Here is a 24,383-nt window from a genome sequence, read left to right as displayed (position 1 = left end):
AACAATGTTCCTCATTGTTCCCGCCGGCGAAGGAACAAACAAAAGATTGTTCCAATAGTTTTGTTCCGCCTCGCCCTGACCTTCGCTCCATTGCTCGTTTGTTGCGAGCGTGCGCCTCGCCTCGCTGTTTTGACAGCTTTTGAATTTTTTTTTTTTGCTGTCTGTTTCAATTTAAATGGGTTGTTTTTATTAGAAGTAACAAAAACATGGCAATAGATTTTGCATTCCCAGAGTTTATCGTGTTGCTACAAGTATACAATAGCAAGTTTTCATGCGATGTTCAATGCTCACTGCAGCTGTACAGAGCACATGCGAACTGCTGCCAAGACAGCAACAGACGTGGTGACTGCTAACGAACCGCGAAGAGTTCTTAAATGAAGTATGAAATCCTGTGAGTCTGAATACATTTCAAGTATGCGTAAAGGGAATAATATAAAGGCAGCTTAGAAAGTATTTACACCGTAACATTATCACGTAGCGATCCGCCGGCTTTACTTTCAAAGAGTATGATTTAACTTTCTCATCGCATAGCTCGTCTGTAACTTGAATTTTAATGATTTCTTACGTCATGCAATGTGTGAAGAACACTGTTAATTAAGGGTGAGTACTGCCAGAACACTCTCATAAGGATTACGTTAAGCTGTTCGCACACGAGAACGTCATTAGTGTTTTTGCGAAGCGCTAGGTCATGAATGAGTTTTGATGCGTTTTTGCGCTTCCGCTCATCTGCGCGCGGATTAATTTACACTTGCGGGGGAAAACGAAAAGAATATTTATTGCAAAATACTTGTTAAGTCCAGAAAAATTAGTAATATTGCTAACAGAAACTTATTTACTATTTGTCGGTTTTGTGCATCTTTTAGCTTGTAGCTGTATGTAGCTTCCTTCTTTGTAATTTATTCTCAATCGAGATTTGGAATCCATATGTCAATCATCTACTGGCATCCGATTGATGCGACTAACCTGAAAATTAGCATACTTACGTAACATCGGTAATAATAAAATATTTTTCTTACAACATTACAACATTATCGTACAACTTAAGCTTTCTTGACTTACTGCAACAATTGAAAACCATATTTCTGATACATCATAATTCAAGCGATAATGCTTGATACTTTTTATGTGTTTTCAATAAAAAGATATGATATGATATTTTTAATGATATTCTAACGAACGTATAGATCTTAAATAAAAGCTCACGGTGGCGGTCGTTAGTGTTTAATATTCGTCGGAAAACTGAGATTTAAACTTTCAACGAGAAATTCTGAACCGTGTAATTTGTGGTGTTTCAACGAATTGAAAGTTTTTCAGCCGCTCCGCAAATTAAGTGGTTTACATAACGCATTAAAGTTATATAAACTCGGAGCGCATTAGTTACGTGTCGAACCACGACACATTCGCGAACGTGCCACGAAAATGTGTCCAATATTTAGCTCTATTAATGTAACGAACAGCAAGGTGTTGTTATTATAATATGGAAACCTTAATAGACAATTAGTATTTTACCGCAGATAAAATTAAAGGTTAATAATATTTTAAAAACAAACGTAAACCCATAATTTATAACGTATTTAATAAAAGTTATTTAACTACATAACTAAATGCCTTTCAAATAAAAGTATCATTTTTAGCATAAAGTTGAACCGTTTAAATCAAACAAAAGACGTGTCGAAAAACCGTAATTTAAAACGAATTGAATTTTAAAAATTAACAGTTGTGTCGAATTTGCTCATCAAAATTTTACGATGCGCTGGAAAAAGGAAATTTTAATAAAGTTAACAAACCAAAAGTTAAATTGAAATCAATTCGAGTTCGACGGGTGGTGAGGGGTGCAGTGAGATTGTGGCGCTGGCAATTAGCCATCAAATATGCAAACCGCAAGCGCCACGAGTTTTAATTTTTGCGATGGAAGACGGCGTAACCTCGTAAGTGGTGACTGGTGAAGGGTGTTTTGTTATCCATTTTAACCCCCGCATAAAAACGGGTGGTATAAGCGTATTTTAACTTATGTACCTATCTGCTTGTCTATCCGTGACATCGTATTCCTAAACGAGTGACGTAGTTCTGATTTATTTTATTTTTTATTTAAATTTACTTGTACTACTTTTGTAATGTAACACCTCTCAGTGTCTGTATTATTGATGACCCACCATGCTAGAAGGGTCACCATTGATCACGATATTTGATAATGATTGGATTGTTATATAGGATTTCCATGACTTGCACTAGGAATTAATTATTAAAAAAATACATTGATCAGTATTCAGTAGGAATAAAGTTGTAATTCTTGCAAGATCGGTCTACAGATCTCCGTATCTATGTATTTATCTGGTCTCGTTTTTAACACGCTTTTATTAGCTTGGGTTGTACGTTTGTATGTATGTATGTACGTAACAGTAACGGAATCTTTGAGCCCGATTTCTATCCACTTTGAACGTTCAGTTTAATTTAAAATTTTGAAGAATTATCAAAAACCGATGACAATACACGATTTTAATAATTTTGTACCATTGTCCTTATCAACATCCTCAGGATTAACGATTTTCGAGGCGAGATTTTTCAAGCACCTTCAGCAAAGTTCATCGCAAGTTTAGATTGGAAATAATTATTGCTTTTTAGTTTCAATAGGCGTAACTGTTATAGCATGATTTTTAGTTTAGAAAATAATAATGTTATTTCCCTATAACTCAAATTTTCTTAAACTAGATATGTTGCCCTCTTGTAGAATGATTTTTAGGATTCCGTACTCAAAGGTTAAAACGAAACCCTCTGCGGTCTGTTCGTGTGTCATTGGGCTTTTTCTCTTAAATCGTAATAGATAGACACTTGTCATTTTTTACAAACGATGCATAATGGTGGTCGCTATATCAACAAATACTAAAAATTAATAAATAATTATAGTTCAAAAAAGCGTGTTTTTTAGTTTTTTGAACTATAATTATTTTAAATTTTCTTTCATCTATGTTTGATTAAAAAAATCGCTATTAGTTTTACTTTGGCGTGAACGAAACTTTTCTCTTTACTATTCTAAATGTATTTTATGTACCTAGATACTAAGGATCTATATCATACATTAAATGTATATATCTCACCCACCAGACGAGTCTCATTTAAAAATTCTTGAGAAATGTCGACCTCGAATCTAGTAGATTTGTTCAGTGAATTCCACGATTCTACATCTGAATGCGACCATCTACATTGCCGCCGCACTGCATCGCCTCGCCCGCGTCGCCGTACTGCATCGCCTTGCCCGCGTCGCCGTACTGCATCGCCTTGCCCGCGTCGCCTTACTGCATCGCCTCGCCCGCTCGCCCGTCTCGCTCGGGGCCGTAACTACTGTCACAAAAAAATCTCTAAAACGCAAAGGGATTAAACGTTTCACATTCATTTTTGTTGTATGTTCCTCTTTAATTCTTTACACCTTTGTTCCTTAATTTTGCATACATTTTTATATTTGTGAACAGTCTTCTACTTACTCCTATTCTATGTCTATCTTATTTTTACCCTTTCGATGTGCAAATTTTAATTATACTACGTGATTGAATACTTTGTCAGTAAATATGCGAGAAAGGAATTCAGTTGCGATCCATTATTTGCAACGTCTCACATTTAACACGCAACCTTATCATAACAACATAATATTTTACTCCTGTAAATGAATATGCAGTTTGCTTATGAAATGCATTAACATTATACACCTAGTTCTAGTATCACACTTAAAGCAAATGAGTTTGTTAATGAACGCCCGCCACTACACACTCACACATTAAAATGTGGCGCGGAGAAAGGCTCCAGACTGTATCCATAAAATAATATACTACACATATATGCATTATAAGGGAGTCCCCTTTCAATAAACATCACGCGAGGGTACGACGTACCGACGCACCGACGCACTCCGCATATCTTGCTTATTTAATTATTTTAGTACTGCTGTACGCTAACAATATATCGTATACAATACACCTAGTACCTCAAAATAGATTTAAGAATTAAATGTTGTTTGGCGAAATTATACTAAAATACAGCATATTTTCACCATTTCAATCGCAAGTTTTTTTTTTATAATTTAGGAGTAGCAGACGAGCATGCAGTCCACCTGATGGTAAGTTGTTACTGCCACCCATGGACATATGCAATCAAGCTCAGATAGGATTAGATATTCCTACCTGAGGTCGACCACAGATGCGCCGCTACCCCTGCGGACTAAGCTGAAATGCCTCAGAAAGGTTTGTCTCCCTTACCACACCCTTCAAACCGGAACACAGCAGCGTCTAACACTGGTGTTAATAGGCAGAAATAGGTGTGACGGAGGTGCCGCCGGAGTCGAACCACAAAGGGTTCTACCACCTTCAACTCTACAATAAAAATACGTGGTCTGGGCAGCAAAATCAGGTTATTCATATTATACAATATGTAATTTAGGTAGGAAGGGCTTCGAAAATCAATTCACGACCCACAGAGGGCGCGCTTAGGGAGCAGCAAAATTTTAAGTACAATGACCTTATTTCGCCAACTTTTTCTATATAGGGGCGGCAATTCGACCTTAACACTGTGATAGTTATACTTCTACTTCAATACTCTCAACATTTATACCTTTAAAGTAGAGATATATTACATATCTAGTAATAACATGAAAATATCTCTGCTTGCTAGGCTCATAGTAGACATTTGAAAATTCTTTACAGAATTCGCAATTTTTTTAGGTTACAACTGCCGGGCCAATTTATACACAACGAGAAGCAGTATCTATAAACCCTCGCCCATGTACTTTTAGAAGAGAAATCCTTTTCCATTCCATTCGCTTTCAATAAAAACTTGAAAGCCAGAGAGCTAAGACGTTTAACGCGAGAATTCGTAACGGCGTTTCACACCGGCACCCCCGGCAGTAAAGAATAACTTGACGGGTCCTAAGTGGTGCAAGGTCGCCGTTTACGAGGATCTAGGCCTCTCGGAACCCGACTTTAACAGACAGATAGCTCGTCCCTCTAGTCAAATGCAAATTAGCTTACCTTTTCTAAGTTACAGCTGAACAATGAAACATGATAAGGAAAATGGTGATGATATCCCTTATTTTTCAGTTTAGATAAAATGTGTAATATAAAGTTTCATTTCCCACCGCCGAGGTTTTATAGATTTAGTGAGATTTGTAAGTATGCCAGTTTAACGCTCTCTAGATTTGTTATCGACTCGATAGAATGCTTACAAGTTAAAATATTAAATGACGGAATTTAAGAGTAATTTATTAACAAGTTACGATCATAAATAATTTGTCAGAAACATTAGTTAAGTTAATGGCATGGTTAAGTATCACGAACACCAAACAATTTCAATAACGCGAGCAGTTTCGTATGAAAGTTACTTCGGCGTAGTTGCCGCCCTTACCGCCTGCAGCGGGCATCCTGTTCGCGCGGATATTGACTGACTTGCACTCGATCACCGTCGCAATTACACACAACATCATCTCACTGTTTGCACCAAAACCTACTTGTTGCAGACTTAGAGCGTATCTTATACTAACGTGTATCTGTTCCGGCTCATCATTTGCTCATCTACATCCATAGGGTAAAATGGTAATTGAATTTGTGGCTCTTCCTTCAATTACAAGTTGAATTGCTTTAATCCTATTTTTATTGCACGAACTGGTATCTCTTGTATATCGGAAAGACAAATTGTTTAATTTCAAAGTGTTGCACTTTTGATGTTATTTATATGGATGGACTTTTTCATCAACAAATCAATAAACAATTTTAAAATGATATCCTTACTAATATTATAAATCTGAAAGTAACTCCGTCTGTCTGTATGTCTGTCTGTCTGTCTGTCTGTCCGGTTGTCTTTTCTTCACGCGTAAACCACTGAACCGATTTTAATGAAATTTTGTACAAAGATGGTCTGAGACCCGAGAAAGGACATCGGATAGTTTTTATCCCGGAAATCCCACGGGAACTACGGATGGCGATCTAAGATCGATTAATCGGAGAATCGATCTTTTGGACCAAAAAAATCTATTATTTTAATCGATATTAGTAAGGATTGAATCGTAACCTTTGCATTTGATCAAATCGTAACCTTTGCATTTGATCTTTAGCAAAGTTGTTGTCCATGAGCCCACGAAGGTATCAGAGTTGGTACGACCAATTTTCGCCAGATGGCGCCACTGGTATTTCAATGAAGGTACGAATTTTCAGTTTTATGTATGTTAGTATGTCATATTATTTTCTTTTAAACGCGGGCGAAGCCGCGGGCAAAAACTAGTTTCAAATAAATGAAATGGTACCTTTTTTGAGACAAGAAAGTTTAGGCTCTTTCGTTCTAGTACAAAAATCTAAAAAGGATGAAAAGTAACTTGTCAGAGAAGTTTGTTCAATCCTATTACATGGCTGTTTGCGGCGCTCGCCGACACGTCATATATCATTGAAACGGTAAGCCGCCGCAGAGTTCTCGGCCAACATAACTTTAGCGATTCCGTACAAAAATTTTAAACAAATTGCTTAAACCCGCGATGACAAATATACTTGCAGCGCTTAAGAATCCTTTAATACTGTAACCGGTGTTCGTACGAAACTGCCGTATACCAAAATAACGGCTCTTCGAGAGAAATAAATTACTGAAACCTGTAAACAGCACGGAGCCATATTGGATACTCGACCGTATCGTAAATATTTATTTTACAGAAAATTGTCGAGCCCTCTTACTTACACCGTATACCAATTAACGACAATCAAAAGTAATTAATTAGCATAATTGGGGTGGAATTACGGCATTGAAATGCTAAACAGAGGAGCGAGGCGGAGTGAGAAGGATTTGCATAGCGATGGAATTCATTACGACAAGGTGTCGGTGAGGCGCCGGGAGCTGCATTGTTCCCGAACAACTGATCCAAACCCTGTCTTATGCCACTTCTATTTTAAGTTTAAACTTTAAAAGATGTGGAAGAATTCTTATGTTGTTAAGGCGTGTATTAGCTCACATAATAATATGTGGGGTTAAATACAACAGAAAACCTCTCGTTGACGAGTTTACATCTATTTTTTTTTTGCAAAGTGAAAGTTTATATATTTCCATTTAGTACGAACAGCATAAATATTATGTTTGAAAGAATAAAACACAATGGTGTTTCGTTACAAGCGCCACCTATAATTATTACAACTGTCGGCGTTCCCTGCCGCACAATCAGTCGCGCGAAGCAATCAATCTTTAAATATTAACGAGAGAGCAGGTGACGGCAGCGCGCTAATGTTTTGTTGCTGGTCTTTGCGCCCTTTACACTCTGCTTTCTTATTATTTTAGTTTCACTACATTACACTAATTAATTGTTTATAATAAACCATCTTTCGCTATCCAAGCAGTCGATGGCTGAAGCTTTAATAATAATAGGTTAGGAACTCTGTTTTAAAGCTGCCTGGCTTGCTATGCCATCCTATCTATCGCTAACTGGAGTGAAGACACATTATGTTTTGTGTTGCGTCGCGCAAGAGATTGCCGGTTGCTCGTAATCAACTTCTCGGTTCCATATGTCACGTACTTATCAGGTGACACCTAATCATTCACAGCTGCGGATAACAGTGCAATAATAAAGACCATATAGAATTACCGAGTCATTCATATAAAAACTTAACACTACTTATAATAAACTACGCCATATCTTTAAATACATGATAAACGCACGATTGTATTATATAATACAGTAATGTAAGGCGGGGACGTGTCTAATCGCCGTAGATTCATAAATATCGTCCTAAATTCGAATCATGCCTATAGAGACATTCAAAACGTCTCAGTACGGCTGAAGATTAACGAGATTTGGTAACGTGAGGAAAATGCGTGTATGACATACGACTGCTAAAAATAATACTATTAATATAAATTACGAAATTTCGCACTTACGTGCAAAAATCTTGTTAAAAAACAATAGGTCGCGCAAAAACCAAGCGGATGAGTGATGACTCGCTGCAGAGATAAGCCGCAAGGTTGAGGACCCTTCCCCCCCCCTCTCCCCTTTACTAACTTCGCAGTTCTTATTTGCCCTCAATTCATCCTAATTGATGTTTCCAGCAACAGTATGAACCTCATATTCATTTGGGCCCTAAGAACTTAGTTATTATAGAACACAGACAATAAAGAAGTTGGTTGTAATTTCGTCAAAAAATAATTATTAATTTTGGACATAGAAAATCGGTATACTGTAAAGAGTGAACGCCGATTACTCCACAAGTATTCATTACTGGCGACAGCTATTATCTGTTATTTTAATGCCGCAATGGACTACGCGTATTTATCTGTTGATGCGGTATCGTCTCACACTAAAAATAAAATACAGCATAATTATTGAATCGAATATGATGAAATCCATCATGAAATCTGATGCAACTTTGGCGTCGGTTATAAATTTCCCTCATGTTTTATATTTTAATCGATAACACTATCTGTAATCAATCAAAAAATACACAGGTTTTCATTGTTCCCAATACAGCGAAAACACTATCCAACCGACTTGCTATATATTTTTCACATACTAATTTAGATATAATATATGTTCCATGCATTAAACGGGTTGGTTAAAGTCGAGCCTAATTCCGATCTTAGACCACTACTAATATAGACACTTTTGTAATTCACCACCATTGTGTAACGCTAGCAAAACCTATGAACATCGTACACATAGAAAGCTAAATCACCCGTTCTGAGCCTTATTGTCCTTCTAAATTGCTTACGTTTTATTTTGGTTTTTGATGTTGCTAACATTCCGATAGAACACCATTTGATTATTGCATTATATTTTATTAGTAAATATTTTTAGAGCTAAGTGTAATCGAGTTTAGACTACACCACATAAACACTAAATTCAAAGTGACACATAGTCAAGGGAGTACAAGCATAAATAGTCATGTGTCGTTTCATTTATAAGACAAGTATAGTACTTGTTGTATAGTTTTAGTAACAATGACCGCGTGTGCGAGCAGCTTGTGTTCAGGCTGCAGAGCCATGCAAACTGCCAACACAACGCATTACGAGCCAACAGCGACGCGACGTATCTGCTGCGGCCCCGAGCATGCGCTTATTACGAGCACTTAATTAACACGCGTGTGAAAGTTTTTGACCGATCTGACGCGTAATGGATGGCGGGTTCTGATCTGAGCTTGAGTGTTCGTTCGTGGCACTCTCTTTGGGTGTATAAGTGGTACCTACGACGTAGGAAAAAGCGTTGTATCAGGCAATGAGTATAGAATGCGATAATGTTAATGCACTTTTATAACTTGTAAAATCTGTAATTGGAATATGGAAAAGTATTATAGCAATGCAAGGTGCGCGAAGGGTGTGCGGGGCAGCGACGGAGCCACAAAGGGTTATTTACGGGCGGGAATGTGCTGCGGTATTAAACCATGTTGAAGTCTTGCAGTCATGTCGTTCTAAATATTCCATTACTCGCATACTTACATGCATTCTGTCCAGCTCGGTTTCCTGTATACACACGCATTCCTCTATACGCCACGTGAAAAATTAAAATGGTAGATTTCTTGTAATTTCACATAATATTCTAATATTATTTGACTTCATAATTGACCTAATATTAGTCGAACTCCTGTCATAACCTAGTGGTTCAGAAATTCGGCCTCTCGATCGAGGGGTCCGAGGTTCAAATCCCAGGCATGCACCTCTGATTTTTCAGAAAGTTATGTGCGTATTAGAAATTAATTATCACTTGCTAAATGGTGAAGGAAAACATCGTGAGGAAACCTACATACCTGAGAGATTTATAAAAAATATTTCAAAGGTATGTTAAGTCTACCTATACGCACTTGGCCAGCGCGGTGGACTATGGCCTAATCCTTCTCATTATGAGAGGAGACCCATGCCCAGCAGTGGGACAGCAATGGGTTGTTGATGATGATGATGATAGTCGAACTACTACATGGAGGGTTGTGTATCACCAAAATTTCATTTGTGTTTATTATAACGCCGAGTAATAGCGGTTACATACATATATAGCGACCCTCATTTATTTCAATTTTATTTTTTACTTTTAGTATTTGTTGTCATAGCGGCCAACATTACACATATTCCGTGAAAATTTCAAGTCTCTATCTGTTATGAGTCAGAGATAGAGCCCTGTGACAGGCAAACAGACCACAGAGGCTTAGCGATAACATTTCGTTTTTACCCTTTGGGTACGAAACCCGCAAAATATAAACAACATACAATATTATAATCATTACATGAAGTAGTAAAAGTAATTAAATATATAATAGTTGTTGCATAAAAACATTTTACAAATTTGTATCCATTCTAAGTACTAAGTTAAAGTCACCACGACACGCGCGCTTTTACCGCCGCTGTACAAATGTTTCTTCGGGATTATCGTTGTATTAATATAGAGAGAGGGTAGCATCTCCGTCACAATTCCGCTGTTTTTGTGAAACCTTTTATATCTCTCGAAGCGAAGAGTATTTACTGAAGGAAGGCGATTATCTCCGGGGGCACGGCTTCAAAACGGGAATTATTGTCGGCAGAGATGCCCGCAGGGAGAGGCCGGGGGAGGTGTAAGGTGTGATTCCACGCTATATATCAACCATCGGTTTCACCAAGTACAGAAAAGGCAAATGCGCCAAAGACTTTTATAGTCATAAATCTACTCTCTTCCACAGGTCGTATTTTCCACCATCGTAATTAGAGATGCGCCGAATATTCGTTTGGTAGGTATTCGGTATTCGGCGTATTCGGCATCTTTTTTGCTATTTGTATTCGTATTCGGCCGAATTATTCGGTTTTGGTGCCGAATATATTCGGTTCGAGTATTTCTTTTTTCTTGTGTACACGACATGGTACAGGACTAAAACACAAAACTTCTTTTGTAAGATTTATGTTATATTACAAGTCAAACTCAAATCCTATGAAGAATGTGTTGAATAAAGCTAATAAAATAAAGCGATTAAACTTCAAATCAACTTTTATTTTGATACCTTAAGTCAACACATTTATTACTTCTATAGTTAGTATAGTGAACATTTATTTTAAACCTTAAATCAGCATTTATTTTTAAAACTCAAATCAACATTTTAAAGTGTTAATGAACACACATTATTGACAAAATGACAATAAATAAATGGTTAACCGAATAATTCGGCCGAATATTCGGTTCGGTAAAGGTGAAACCGAATATTATTCGGTATTCGGTTATTCGGTGAAACCACTATTCGTCGCATCTCTAATCGTAATCTAAGTTAGCCTAACTTGCACATCTAATTGAAAAATAAGTTGCATATGCATATTAGGACGATGACAAGCTAATAAGTAATTATCCTTACATCCTCTTCTTCGATGTAAATTCATTGTACCTCTTTTAAGACTTCAGAGTGGCATGCACCGTGCCATGTCCGCCCGGCCCGAAGCCGCACCGCGTCGTGTCCGCACCGCCCCGTCCCCGCACCGCCCCGCACCCGCACCGCGTCGTGTCCGCACCGCCCCGTCCCCGCACCGCCCCGTCCCCGCACCGCCCCGTACCCGCACCGCGCCGTGCCCGCACCGCGCGGTGCGCATACGCCCTGTTTGCTCCCAGTCGCTTTGAATATATTTAAGTGAGATTTTGGCGCAGCTAGGCGCGAACAAATTAAGTTAGCGACGAGTGACTAATTGGGTTAACGTAATGCTTAAGATTTCGCATTACATCCTCCGCGACCCTCCCGCTCCGACATTATGTCAACTTACATTTGCAGGGGCAATTATGTTAAGCGCATCCACTTAGCCCTTCTTACCCTGAAACTTATGGGCTCTTAAATATATTTTTTCTTCGTCTCTTTTTTATATGTGTCTATTATATGTAACCTTACTTTCATAAATGTTGATTTATGTAAATATGATTATATTAAATAGTTGTTACTACGCGCGAGCTGTAACTGCGTCTGTTTCACACATCTCTTTATCTACAGCTCACGTGCCTCCCAATATGCATGAGATCCGCGCACGCACTTATCGCAAGTTCAGTTCGCACGCGCTGCAAGAGCGGCGCGTAAACATAATACACACATACCGCTTACGAGCCTTTCGCAACCAAGCTCGTCGGCGGCGTAGTCGTCATAATTGTACGCATCTTAACATTGTAATAACGAAGCGAAAATTACTAATATGCTCCGAAAGAGTGTGAGCGGCCGGTGCATGGCGCACAGTACGACGCACAGCATGGCGCGCGCCGGCCGGCTTCATTAGGCACTCGACGGCCATGCTCGATTACGATAAGTATTCCTGAACAATTTATGTTATAAATTTTCATGAGCTGCGAGCAATAACTCAGCGATAATGAATGGGGCGGCGGCGGGTAATGAATTCTAGACATTTGTAACGAGGCGCGAATCTAGGCCGGGAACGGGAACCCATTAGTAATCTTTGTTTCGACGAGCGCCGCTGGCATCGCACCAGAGAGGGTAATTAATCAAATCAATCCATATTCCCAATAGAACATTCGGCTACATTCGTACGGCGGTGACCTCGCGTGCGCCACACGTCCATTAAATTGTTTTTTTCTTAAAAAGTATTTTTCTACAAATATTTATGTTGATATTTGTTAAAAATATAAACGAACATGATCAAATACGCCTAATCTATTAAAAATACTAATTCTATTTCTAATTCAAGAACACGATTAATTCTGAAATTAGGTTATAACTTATTTTAAATCGACTTCGATTCTTCGTATCGATTGAAGCGACACTGTTTTGACATTACCACAAGTTCAAACAACAAGACTCGCGTGACTATTGAATGCTGGTTGTACATTGAGCACTCACGTGCAATATATAAATTATACTTTTAGCGCTGTATTACACTTGTTTGTTCAACTGCATGACGCGTTCAACGTTCACCCTGTAAGCATTCACTAAAAGACCAAGTTTTATCGAGACGTCAACGATTAAATGATCCTAACAATTATTATTTACCTTTTTATCAATTGTAAACTAAAATTTTGTGTATTTCAAATAAAAGAAAACAATCTTAAGAGTTAATAATAGAGTAATAAGGAAAACATACACACTTTTTATAAATGACATAATTTATAAAAACCACTTCAATAGTGAACACAGCCGCGTACCTTTTCGACGGACCTTTTAGAATGGTATTTGAATTGTTTTGTGCGGTTTCCAGAGATAAGTCTCTCGGCCGACCGCCCGCCAATATCAATAAGTGGCAATCTCTCGCTGCTCGGATAAACACGAGCCTCCTCCGCGCCCTCTGCCGGACGCCCGGACCGCAACAAACGCAATATTGATACGGATTCCTTTGTAACATTTAAACCCTGTGCTTTATATTCAGCTGGCTTCTTGTTACCCTCGCCTTTGTGGCGAACGGAAAGTTCCAGACCTTAGAATCTTCCTTCATATTAAATATTTAAAAGCTTAAATTTACAATATGGGACCAATACACTTACTCGAGTGTTTTCATTTGAATTCAATAACTTTTATACAGTAACTGATTAATAACGTTGTTACTGTCATTAATATACAACAAAATAAATTTTTCTTTAATTATTGTACTTAAAATAAATTATTATTATTACTTTTTTATATCAAACGTTAAGTATAATAAAAGGCATATATGTGTTACACACAAGATAATAATTGTAAATGTCGGTTCCGCTGACCACACCGCGTCCCGGGCCGGCTTGCTCTCGCTACACGGTAGCTCATTAAGAAGCTCATCGCATCAGTCATATTAATTCAGTGTCGCGTACTCTCCCGAGATAATAAATTAGAAATGTATATCGTTACGTAATCGCGTTCCCGAGACGAGGTGAACGAAATATTAATAAAAGAAAGCGAGGAGTGGCGCCCTCGCCCGCGGCCGCGGCTTTGTGCGCGCTCCTCCGCCGCCCTCCGGCGCCCTCCAGCGCTCCCGCTGCTAACAATGTAACTGTTATACGTACTCGCCGCCGGACGCATTGTACCACTGTGTCAGCTCACTGTACGGTACTTAGACGCGCCTCGTTAAACTCGTTACGACCGTCTCCTCTTTTCCCTATGTAGGCCATCAGGATTGACTGCGAACGTAATAGCCGCAAATTATTATTGCGAGTATGCCCGGGAAAATTACACGCAGCCCAGCAACCGCGAAAAGTGCTTCAGGAATAGTGTAATTGTCATGATTTAGTAAATTCGAAAATTACTTCGTACGAATTTAATTCTAGGCTCGGTGCCAAGTCGCAAACGGTACACGATTCCTTCTTACGTTTCGAAACTTAATATAAGTAAAGTTTTAGTTTAACATTAGGGACATAAAATCCTGTCACAGCGGTACCAATTTTCGTTCGCTAAAATTTCTTGTGATATGACACGTCACTCCAGTAAATAATGTCGCACTCGAGGCGGTCATTAAAGCGAAGAAGAGCGTACCGAGCTGCCGGTATAAAGTTTAATAACACGGGAGCCGGCTTTACGACGGCGTGATTATGTTTCTTCGCGGCTCCCATGTCCGCGCGCCCGCCGTAGCGATGTAGCGTCGTAGCACTCGACGCATAGACGGCAGCGATAGCTCGTAGAACAGTAGCATTACCATGAGTTGGCATAGAAACGCCACTATAGAAATGGTAAATAGAAAACTATTGTCATTTTGCTAGTGAATAACATAACTACTATCGTTACGGTATTTCTTGACAACGTCTGTCAAATTAATGACTCATGGGACCGAATTTGTATGGCAATAGATCATAATGACATTCGCTAGCGATTTGATTTCGATAGGTTTTTTACGTATCGAGTTACGTCACTACGGATTTTAGTTCTACGAGTAACCACCAGAGGCGCTGTACAATTTTTCATACATTTATTTTACGCAGTCGCTAGCGAGTAATACTTTTGTAAACTCATGGTAGTCCTACAGGAAACTCGGTCGCATATTGGATGTTATAGTTTTAGTATTAATAATTCAGCGAAAAAATACATAATGTATCATACAGAATTACACATTTGACTGACACCAGTTAATGAAGCGGTTGATTTAAAAGTGTACTAACATCAGTAACTGACCTAGATAAGTCATAAATTGCGTTTAAAATTTAGTACTATACCGAAATATTTTATATCGTGCTAAATTCCTAAAACTAACCATTTGTTATTTATGTTCAATCCCTGATAATCCCCAAAAGCGTGACATTTAAAAAAAGTTTCAAATATTAGTTTTTGCTTATATGCAATACACTGTGTACAGGACTTCGTCCGAAATATTCATGTCACAAAAGATTCCAAATATAAGCTTAACATACGCGCATAAGTGTGGTCGGAGAAGTATTTTGGTAGAACTTATTGAACGTGTCGGTTGCCGGTTGTATCGGCGGCGCGCGGCGTGGAATCGGAATAAATTTGGTTTTTATCGCGTCCGGTACTACCCCTCCCCCCACGGCTTTACCCCCTCCCCTGCCCCGCTCCCGCCCGTACCGCACACCGACCGCGGATATTGCCGGTGGAAATGAAGAAGCGAGTAAATGCTAACATAAGAACTTCTTAAAAATATTTTGTACATTTTCTTATCCAACCTGTTTCGTTCGTCGTTTAATCTTGAAAAATAAATTAATCGTGTAACATCAGTGTAATAAAATGGTAACGTAAATTCCTCAAAAATTAGGGGCAATAAATTAATTATTTCTTATTCGTAATACCTTTGTATAGAACATCAATTTATAGACACAGTTTGTGTTGAACCTTTTGAAACAAAACAAAATAAACAACGTTGTATAAATATTCACGGCGACGTGTTGCACTGTCGTAACACGGGCACACGCGTACGCGTATAAATATAAATGGTAACCGCAACGTGCCTAACCTATCGAACAGCAGCCGCCGGAACGAATAGCCGCAGATACACCGTCCAGATAAATGTACTGAACGTTGCACAGAATGTAAGTAGGTGAGAGCGGACAGGGGCCCCGCGGTTGGCGCGCCGCCAGCCCCGGCCGCACGCCTCGAGCGAACCGCGCCTTCGTAGAGCCCGTCGCGGAGATATCAGGTCAGGTTGCACAATGGTTACGTGCTTGTCAACCACGCACGGAGCCCCAAGGGGCCCGTGGACTGAATTTCCGGAAACCGAGTATTAAATGTCTGTATCGAGTGTAACTGTGCCTTTTGTGAACTACCTTACGAAAAGTGTCTTCTTTATGTCATCGGCGTTAACCTGATTTCGCTAAACTTTGTGTCGGCACGTATAACCAGAATCCGGATCTGATAAGGGGCCTTCTAAATCAGCAGCAAGCACGCCGCTTATTGCTAACTGGGAACATTTCGTGAAGTTACTACTCAAGCAATCAATTAAATATCATTTACAAAAGCATACCCCAACACTACAATCCCTACATTATGATTTGATGATGATGATCTTACGTTCGTGTGTTAAGCGACTGCGACGGTGTGTGCGTCACAGTTTAAGAACGGGGATAATTCCAGCGCACGCTTTTTGTCGCGAAGATAAATCGCCGGTCCGTAGAAACTAGGTAACGGCAAAAATTAATCGCTTCACTTTTAGTTTTATTTTTTGCATTTTCCTCTTGCCGGCTCCCGTTCGCGTCGGTATTCCGATTTTTAGTACCTATACTATATCTGTTAAATAATATTTGTCTGTAGTAAAACACTGGATAATTTGCAATCTTTAAGTAATTGAAGTAAAAGATAATTTTACGAAACTGATTTTTTGTTTTGGTTGAATTAAAATGGTCTGCATTTTTCACAATCTTTTAAACCATAACGATACAAAAACCTCTTCGTAATGAATAATGTTCAGATATACAACTATTATACCAAATGGTTTACAGCCGTGTGTGTCTGCGTAAGAATGTATCGACACTATTTGAATTGATATCCCCGTGAGCGCGGCACAAGTTGAATGAGCGCCTAAAAAAATTTTATTTTAAGTACCTCTCACAGCTGCGGAAATAACAACTTATTCCCCCTGATCGCTGACAATTCTTCCTCGCCCTTCCCTTGCACCGCCTATCCGCACTTTATAAATATTTCATCCCCGAGGTAATCCACGACCCTCGCCCTGAGGGCTAGCTGCATTATTAACGTTAGCTCTTCAAAAAATACATCACTAGTGGCTTGCCAAATTCACCAGTAATTCTGTGTGCCCACTGGCGCCGTCGGTAACATATTAATTAAAGGAGGAATGCGTCCGCGCCCCACGAGCGCCCGCCTTGCAGTGGCGGCCAAACTTTCCTCAACTATGTCTCTTATAAGAGCCATACATTTACTAGAGATGCTCCTAAAACTTTTGCTTGGCTTGCTTTTTCGTTACATTCACAGTGTGAGTTAGGTAAGCAATATCTTGAATAGTATTCGTAATATTCATAATTGACTAACTTATTTCAGTGATATGTGCTTTAGAATATTACTACTAAAGTTTTCTATCTAATCACGTCATACCCAATCATCCAGTGTAGTGTGTGTAGGACTCATACCAGAACATAAATGTTTCATTTGAAGCTGCAAGTCAGACTGGTGTCGGTGTGTGACTCGCTGTGACTCCATTGTTCCACGAGACACATAATATAGGTAGGTCGAATATACTAGGGTGTGTTAGGGTTATGTCACGCTAATACAGGGTGAATTTTTAAAACGGGCCTTCAGGGCCAAATCCGAAACTATAAGGATTAGCGAAAAATGCTGAAAGGAGTTACGAGGCCGATTTTGATAAAAACTAAAACTGCATCATTACTTTTTTAAAATATCTTTTTCCCTAGCCGGGAATCGAACGAGTTCATTTTTAAAAAAATTACACCCTCTATATTATTCCACCATCTGATAGTGTCGCTTATAAGGATCAAATTCTGGGAAGTAATGTTATGTGACAAATTAAAGGAAAAGGAAAATTTTGAAGAAAATACATATTTTTCCATACATTGCCATACTAATCCTTAAGGATTATACATAACAAATGATTTATGTGTAATTCTTTAGAAACATACGTAAGTCATACCATTGAAGAATTTGTTGGTTAATCAACTAATTATTCGATGTTATAACCGTGACATACGGCTTAGTATGAGAAAGTAATAGTTTGGCAAGTAAATTACCGCCGTTTTTAGGATTTATTTTTTAATAAAAATAGATAAGTGATTAAATAGTAAATTGTTATTGTTTGTTGTTTATAACTACGTTTCAACAGTAAATATAATTTTCTATATCTCTTTGTTTAGTTATCACTCGGATTTGACTCGAAAAAGACATTCTCGCAAATTGTCAATTTTACATCTGTATTAAACGAATCTCCGCCCATAGCAAGTTAAATCTATTATAATGGTCCTAAAAGTAACCTTAACTAAGTCGGACATAATAATATAAATTCTTGAAGAACAAAACATCCATTTCGAATGATTTGAAACATTGAGCCAAAAAATTGTTAATACGCGAAATGTTTAAATTGATGAATGGCGGGAACTTAACTGCCAAATTAATATAAAAAAATATGTATTTTCTTAAAATTGAGGCTTTTCCTTTAGTTTGTCATTTATCATTACTTCCCAGATTTTGATCCTTATAAGCAACACTATCAGATAGTGGAATAATATAGAGGGTGTATTTTTTTTCAAAATGAACTCGTTCGATTCCCGGCTAGGGAAAAAGTTATTTTAAAAAAGTAGTGATGCAGTTTTAGTTTTTATCAAAATCGGCCTCGTAACTCCTTTCAGCATTTTTCGCTAATCCTTATAGTTTCGGATTTGGCCCTGAAGGCCCGTTTTAAAAATTCACCCTGTATATTCTACCTTCTTATTCGAACTTCAGTTATTGAGAAGTAAAAAAATATTTATTGTTTATATTTTTGTACTAGGTACTAATGACTTACACGTGAAATAAAATATTGGTTAAATGTGGCTAACATGTCATCTGTTGTCAACAATGGAATTTTGCGACAAGCCAAAAAAAAGTACATAATCTATTAAATAGACTATGTTTTTTCTGGAAAATATCTAGGATTCTTGTTAAAAATCAGAAACTGTACTCAGAGGAGCTACTTAACAAAATGTTACTGTAACAAGAAAAAAATGAAGCGCCACTTAATAAGTGACAAGGTACAAGCAGTGAGCGCAGAGGGTAGTAAATTACGCAGTGATGTGCGAGCGCCAGCGGACGGCGCGATTTATAGCGAGCGGCGGCGCCTCCTCGCGGCTTCTTATCGTAATTAATTAGGAGCCATCACCCGTCGCCCATAGATCCCCCTCCTCCCCTCCTGCACCGCAGCGCCCCTCGCCGCTCCGCCGCGGCCGAACGACGGTCCGGTCGGTCGCACATAAATCTTTTTTTTATGGAGGCGCCGCAGGAAATCTGAAATGGAAATGAAGGTAGCCGATCGCCGGACGCAAGAGGCGCGTGCGGCCCGAGACTGCCAGACACGGCCCACGCGGTGCCGCTGAATTCTGAACATTTAATATTTGAGTGCGCCCCGGGACCCAGCGCCGAGTGATACTTTATGCACACACGGGATATTAAAGGTCGTGAGGATGATGTAATACGTCTCCCCGACTCCGGCGTCTGACTGACAGAACACTCCGTCTTGCTGCCAGATTTTATGATATGTTTGGATTTTGCTTTAGCATTAGAACAGTAATATGACTTTACTTACGAGAACTATTAAATTATTGTTACTGAGAACTGTATACAAATTGATATTTAATGCTTGAGTGATCGTCCTATTAATGATACGCTGTGTCATTTCCTGGTGTGCCAGTAAGTCAACTTAACTATTAGATACGGATACGGAAGGACTGACCCGCAGTGAACACCTAAGGGCTGATGGTTATATCACTTAGTATATAATTCTTAAGTATTTTTTTTATCTTTGAAGTTAAAAAAATAGGAAAAGTTTTGCAAACGAGCTTTTTAATGATATTATTTTACTTTTCACAGTATACTGACAAAGACTTTATTTTATATCTGTGTCATAATAAATAATTAATTCATATTGGGCGCATATTGGATTTAGAATGATATCATAACCAAGTGTGTGTACAAAATTTCATCTCAGTCGGTTGAGGTTAACTTGTTTAAAATTGAGTTTTATAGATTTGACCATCCCGTACTTACGAACAAAATGACTTATATTATAATCAGCTAATTTAATGCAATTAAACGTAATGGTCGTTTTGTTTTGTAAATTCTTCATTATCGGTACGCGTAATAGCAACAAACGCAATATATTTGATGCAATATCTGTGAAAATATTGACGTTGCTAACGATACCGTTGTCGTGTTGCAGTGCTGTCGTGTGGCGAGACGGGCGGCGGCGCGGCGCGCGGCCGGCGCTACGTGGGGCTCTACACCGGGCCCTACTTCGACCCCTCCGCGCCCAACAACATCACCGCGCAGCTCGGCACGCACGCCTACCTGCCCTGCAAGGTGACCAACAATACACCAACCACACACTCATATCGAACTACACTCAACATACCCAACACAAAAACATTTTTACAATACAGATGCAGCAAATGCAGAGATGCAGAGTAAATATAACTTTACGCTGAAATTATCTAGTGTCCCCGCGTGAAAATTGGGAAACAGGTCAGAGTGCATTGTATACACGAATTTACGATAATGAAGTAAGTAGATAGGTTTGAAAGAGTTCTAATTACAACAGTAGACTCATCTACAAGTAATGGCGTCAAGATCCGCTGATGTGTGGCGTGAAAGTGTGGCGACCAGTACCCTTACCAGGAGTTTTTATGTTTTGACAAATATGACTGTTTTGGTATTTGTTTACGTATTTGCCCATACAATTTCCAATCAGCGCCCCTAGTGGATTGTGTCACAACTTGGAAAGAGTATGGGCCAATACGTAAACAAATACCAAAACAGTCATATTTGTCAAAACGTAAAAACTCTTGGTAAGGGTACTGTTCCCACCTCCAGTCTTGTTTTATGAAATAAGGAGATACTTTTTCTCTAAATACACACAAACATAAAATAATTTTCGTTTGTGTGACGAGTTCTATAAATCTATTCACGACATCGGGATAATTCGTAAATTGCCTTTTGTAAAATCATCAACAGATAGATTAGATTTAATAAACAATTACTTATCCTTATCCTTACTAATATTATAAATCCGAAAGTAACTCTGACTGTCTGTCTGGTTAGCTCTTCTTCACGCCTAAACCACTCAATCGATTTTAATGATTTTTTTTACAAAGATAGTCTAAGACCCGAGAAAGGACATAGGATAGTTTTTATCCCGGAAATCCCACGGGAACTGGGGATGGCGATCTAAAATCGATTAATCGGAGAATCGCGAACCGCGGGCAAAAACTAGTTTATTAATAATGTGACGATAAGAAATATATACTTGTAAAAAAATAGAACATTTTCATGTAATATTAGAAAAAGAAATATTAATTATTAGAAAAGGCGCATTAAAAAATTACGTCAATGTCAACAATGTTAATGGTGCACGTAATATATATATGTATATACTGTCTAGGTCTACAATCTACATATTCTTAACAGTTACAGGCTCTTTTAAAACAAATTCTCGTACGGTGGTTACAGGTGCGACAGCTGAGCAACAAGTCGGTGTCGTGGATCCGGCGGCGCGACGCGCACATCCTCACCGTCGACCGCTTCACCTTCATCGCCGACGAGCGCTTCCAGGCCTTCCTTGTCGAAGCTACCGACACCTGGACCTTGCAGGTACCTGTGCTGCTGCTTGCCGGAACTCACTATACTAATCATCATGAAATCAATGTAATGATTTTTGTCGTGTTCAATTTCGTTAAATTAGTATAAGCATTTTTGTCAGCTTTAATTAATAAAAATGGTGAACATGGAATAATAATAAAAAAATCATACATTTTGTATACGTGAAGTTAACAAAACGGTCCCTGTTAGATTCTCATTGCGAAAAACTTATATTCTAGTATTACTACTGCCTATAATGCCATAGCAGCAACATCCATCTATGCACAATTGCAAATGTAGCCTGGCAGAGGTTTTCCCATTAGTCTTTTGTTAAACATAATTAGGCATCAGAATAATGATGGTATGTAATGGTAAACATATAAAGTCAATTGAGTAACACTATACTAAACACATATGTTTCGTTCCGTTGCAGGTGAAGTACGTGCAGGCGCGCGACGCCGGCGTGTACGAGTGCCAGGTCGGCACCGAGCCCAAGATGAGCCACTTCGTGCAGCTCAACGTAGTCGGTCAGTCACAATACTGCTACCACTTTTTATGATTTACGAGTAGCAGACGAGCATGCAGTCCACCTGATGGTAAGTGGCTAATGCCGCTGACAACCTGAAGTCGGCCACAAATGCGACGCTACCCCTGTGGACTAGCTGGAACGCCTCGGAAAAGTATGTCTCCCTTACCACACCTTTCAAAACCGAACACTGCTGTCATTAGGCAGAAATAGGTAGACTTTCATACAACTCTACCTCGTAAGGCTACAGCGCTCTGTTTTGGTATAAAGGAAAAGATAATTAAGGTATATGGAACATTTTATTTTACTTCTCTTTTTTAAGCAACCATCTTGATATCCAAGTAATGGATTCTTGGCATACCATACCTAGTAGGAGTAGACCCTCGTCCCACACTCATTTATTTATTTAACGTCGCCCTTAAACAACGATAATTTATCACCTAACCAATAAAACCTCATAAATTATTTATCAATTTAACATAGACATTTTCATACGAACTTAGTACGCTTGAAAGGGGATAGTCTTTTGCAAGTGTATGCTAAGCTTCAATTAATTATAATTATGTATGACTCGGGTGGGCATACGCGTTAAATAATTATAACAACGCGTACAACCGTACCGAATTATAAGTAACATTGCTGATTGTTTTGTAATATAAAATTAAGAAATCCTCAGGAAATATTAAATTTGTTGAAACATAAAGACATTTTTCATATACGTGTGAAAAAGTATCTTAAAATACAACATTATACATATAGAGTTATCTGAATAAATAATTGTTAATTTTCAGTGCCAAAGATCGAGATAGTGGGCGAGTCGGACCTGTACGTGAAGGCGGGCAGCACGGTGAGCCTCAAGTGCGTGATCACGCAGGCGCTGGAGGAGCCCGCCTACATCTTCTGGTACCACAACGACGAGCGCGTGCTCAACTACGACCGCAGCCTCGTCGAGATCCGCATGGAGCGCGTCGCGCCCGACACCACGGTGCGACACACACGCGGACACGCGAACACATATGAGCAAACACACACATACGAGCACACACACACACACGCCTAAATGATAATATAGACCTTAATTGAAATTAATGTTTGAAATTTAAGAGTTCCCTTTGAAAATTAATCCTTCTTATGTAGTAGTTATTAATTATTCATTCATTATATTATGTATCATAAAAACAAATTATCTGCTTAAAAATATACTGAAAAGGGAAGTAACCGAGCCTATGTCATTCTTACAATTTAGACGAATTGAACGTCACCTCAAATTTTAAAAACGTCAAAGAAAGAAACATAAATACGGTCATATGCTCAAAAACAGTTGGACAAAAATTAAGTGGTTTTCTGTATCTGTATGTTCAGTTAGATATGGACTCTCAGTCCAGGAGTTCCTAGAGGCATTGTATACGCCTTATTTTCGAACAGACGTAATGATGCATGTAAAATATGAAGAGAATAGAATGAGAATAGAGTGTATATTATGTTACAGGTGGGCAACCTGATCATCTACAGCCCGCGGCGCGAGGACTCCGGCAACTACTCCTGCGCGCCCTCCAACCTCGAGCCCGCCTCCGTCGTGCTGCACGTGCTTAGCGGTAACTTACTGTTCGCTACCGTCACATATACTCCGTTATTAATAATCAATCTGACCAATTTCCCCCTACCATAGATTGAAATGTACCAATTTGTGTCCAGGATTGTCAAATTTAGATCTTTGGTAGGAAAAACATTGGATTGATTTAATAACGGGCGACAGTCGGATATAAATTCGCACAAAAAACCTGAGCACTAACTAAATTTAGGATGCAATAATATTTTTGTAGAAAAAACCTAATGCATTTTTTTCTGAGACCACACAATAAAGTTCACCGTTAAAGCAAGTGATAAATAATTTTTAATACGCACATAACTTTGAAAAATCAGAGGTGCTCGGCATTTGGACCTTGGACGTCTGCGAGTACGATTTGCACTTGGCCACTTGTTTGGCCTATTTAAATTAGACGATGGAAATAAATTTTGCGGATAGATTCTAACCGAAAAGCACCCCACCACACACACCTCTACACCTATTTCTGTCTAATAAGTACTAATAACAACAGTGTTAAGCACTACTGTGTTTTGCTTTAGAGGGTGTGGAAGTAAGTGTCCCTACTTATCCGAGGCATTCCAGCTTAGTCCTCAGGGGAAGCGGCATATCTGTGGCCAAC

The 24,383-nt window shown here is 38.8% G+C and overlaps 1 protein-coding gene across 1 annotated transcript in view; it reads left to right on the top strand.

Moving 5' to 3' along the window:
* The window catches only part of LOC140749091 (neurotrimin), a 184,125-nt gene that overhangs the window by 156,871 nt on the left and 2,871 nt on the right, over window positions 1-24,383 (top strand). Inside the window, exons 3-7 of the mRNA XM_073082113.1 lie at window positions 20,236-20,375; window positions 21,522-21,662; window positions 22,084-22,177; window positions 22,968-23,161; window positions 23,666-23,771. Coding sequence (XP_072938214.1) covers window positions 20,236-20,375; window positions 21,522-21,662; window positions 22,084-22,177; window positions 22,968-23,161; window positions 23,666-23,771 — 675 coding nt within the window. The remainder of the gene's footprint in view (window positions 1-20,235; window positions 20,376-21,521; window positions 21,663-22,083; window positions 22,178-22,967; window positions 23,162-23,665; window positions 23,772-24,383) is intronic.

This window comes from Epargyreus clarus, unplaced genomic scaffold (assembly GCF_041222505.1).
Source record: "Epargyreus clarus isolate Ecla_fem2 unplaced genomic scaffold, WU_Ecla_fem_2.2 ptg000017l, whole genome shotgun sequence".
Lineage (NCBI taxonomy): Eukaryota > Metazoa > Arthropoda > Insecta > Lepidoptera > Hesperiidae > Epargyreus > Epargyreus clarus.
This window is presented reverse-complemented; position numbering and strand designations above follow the sequence as displayed.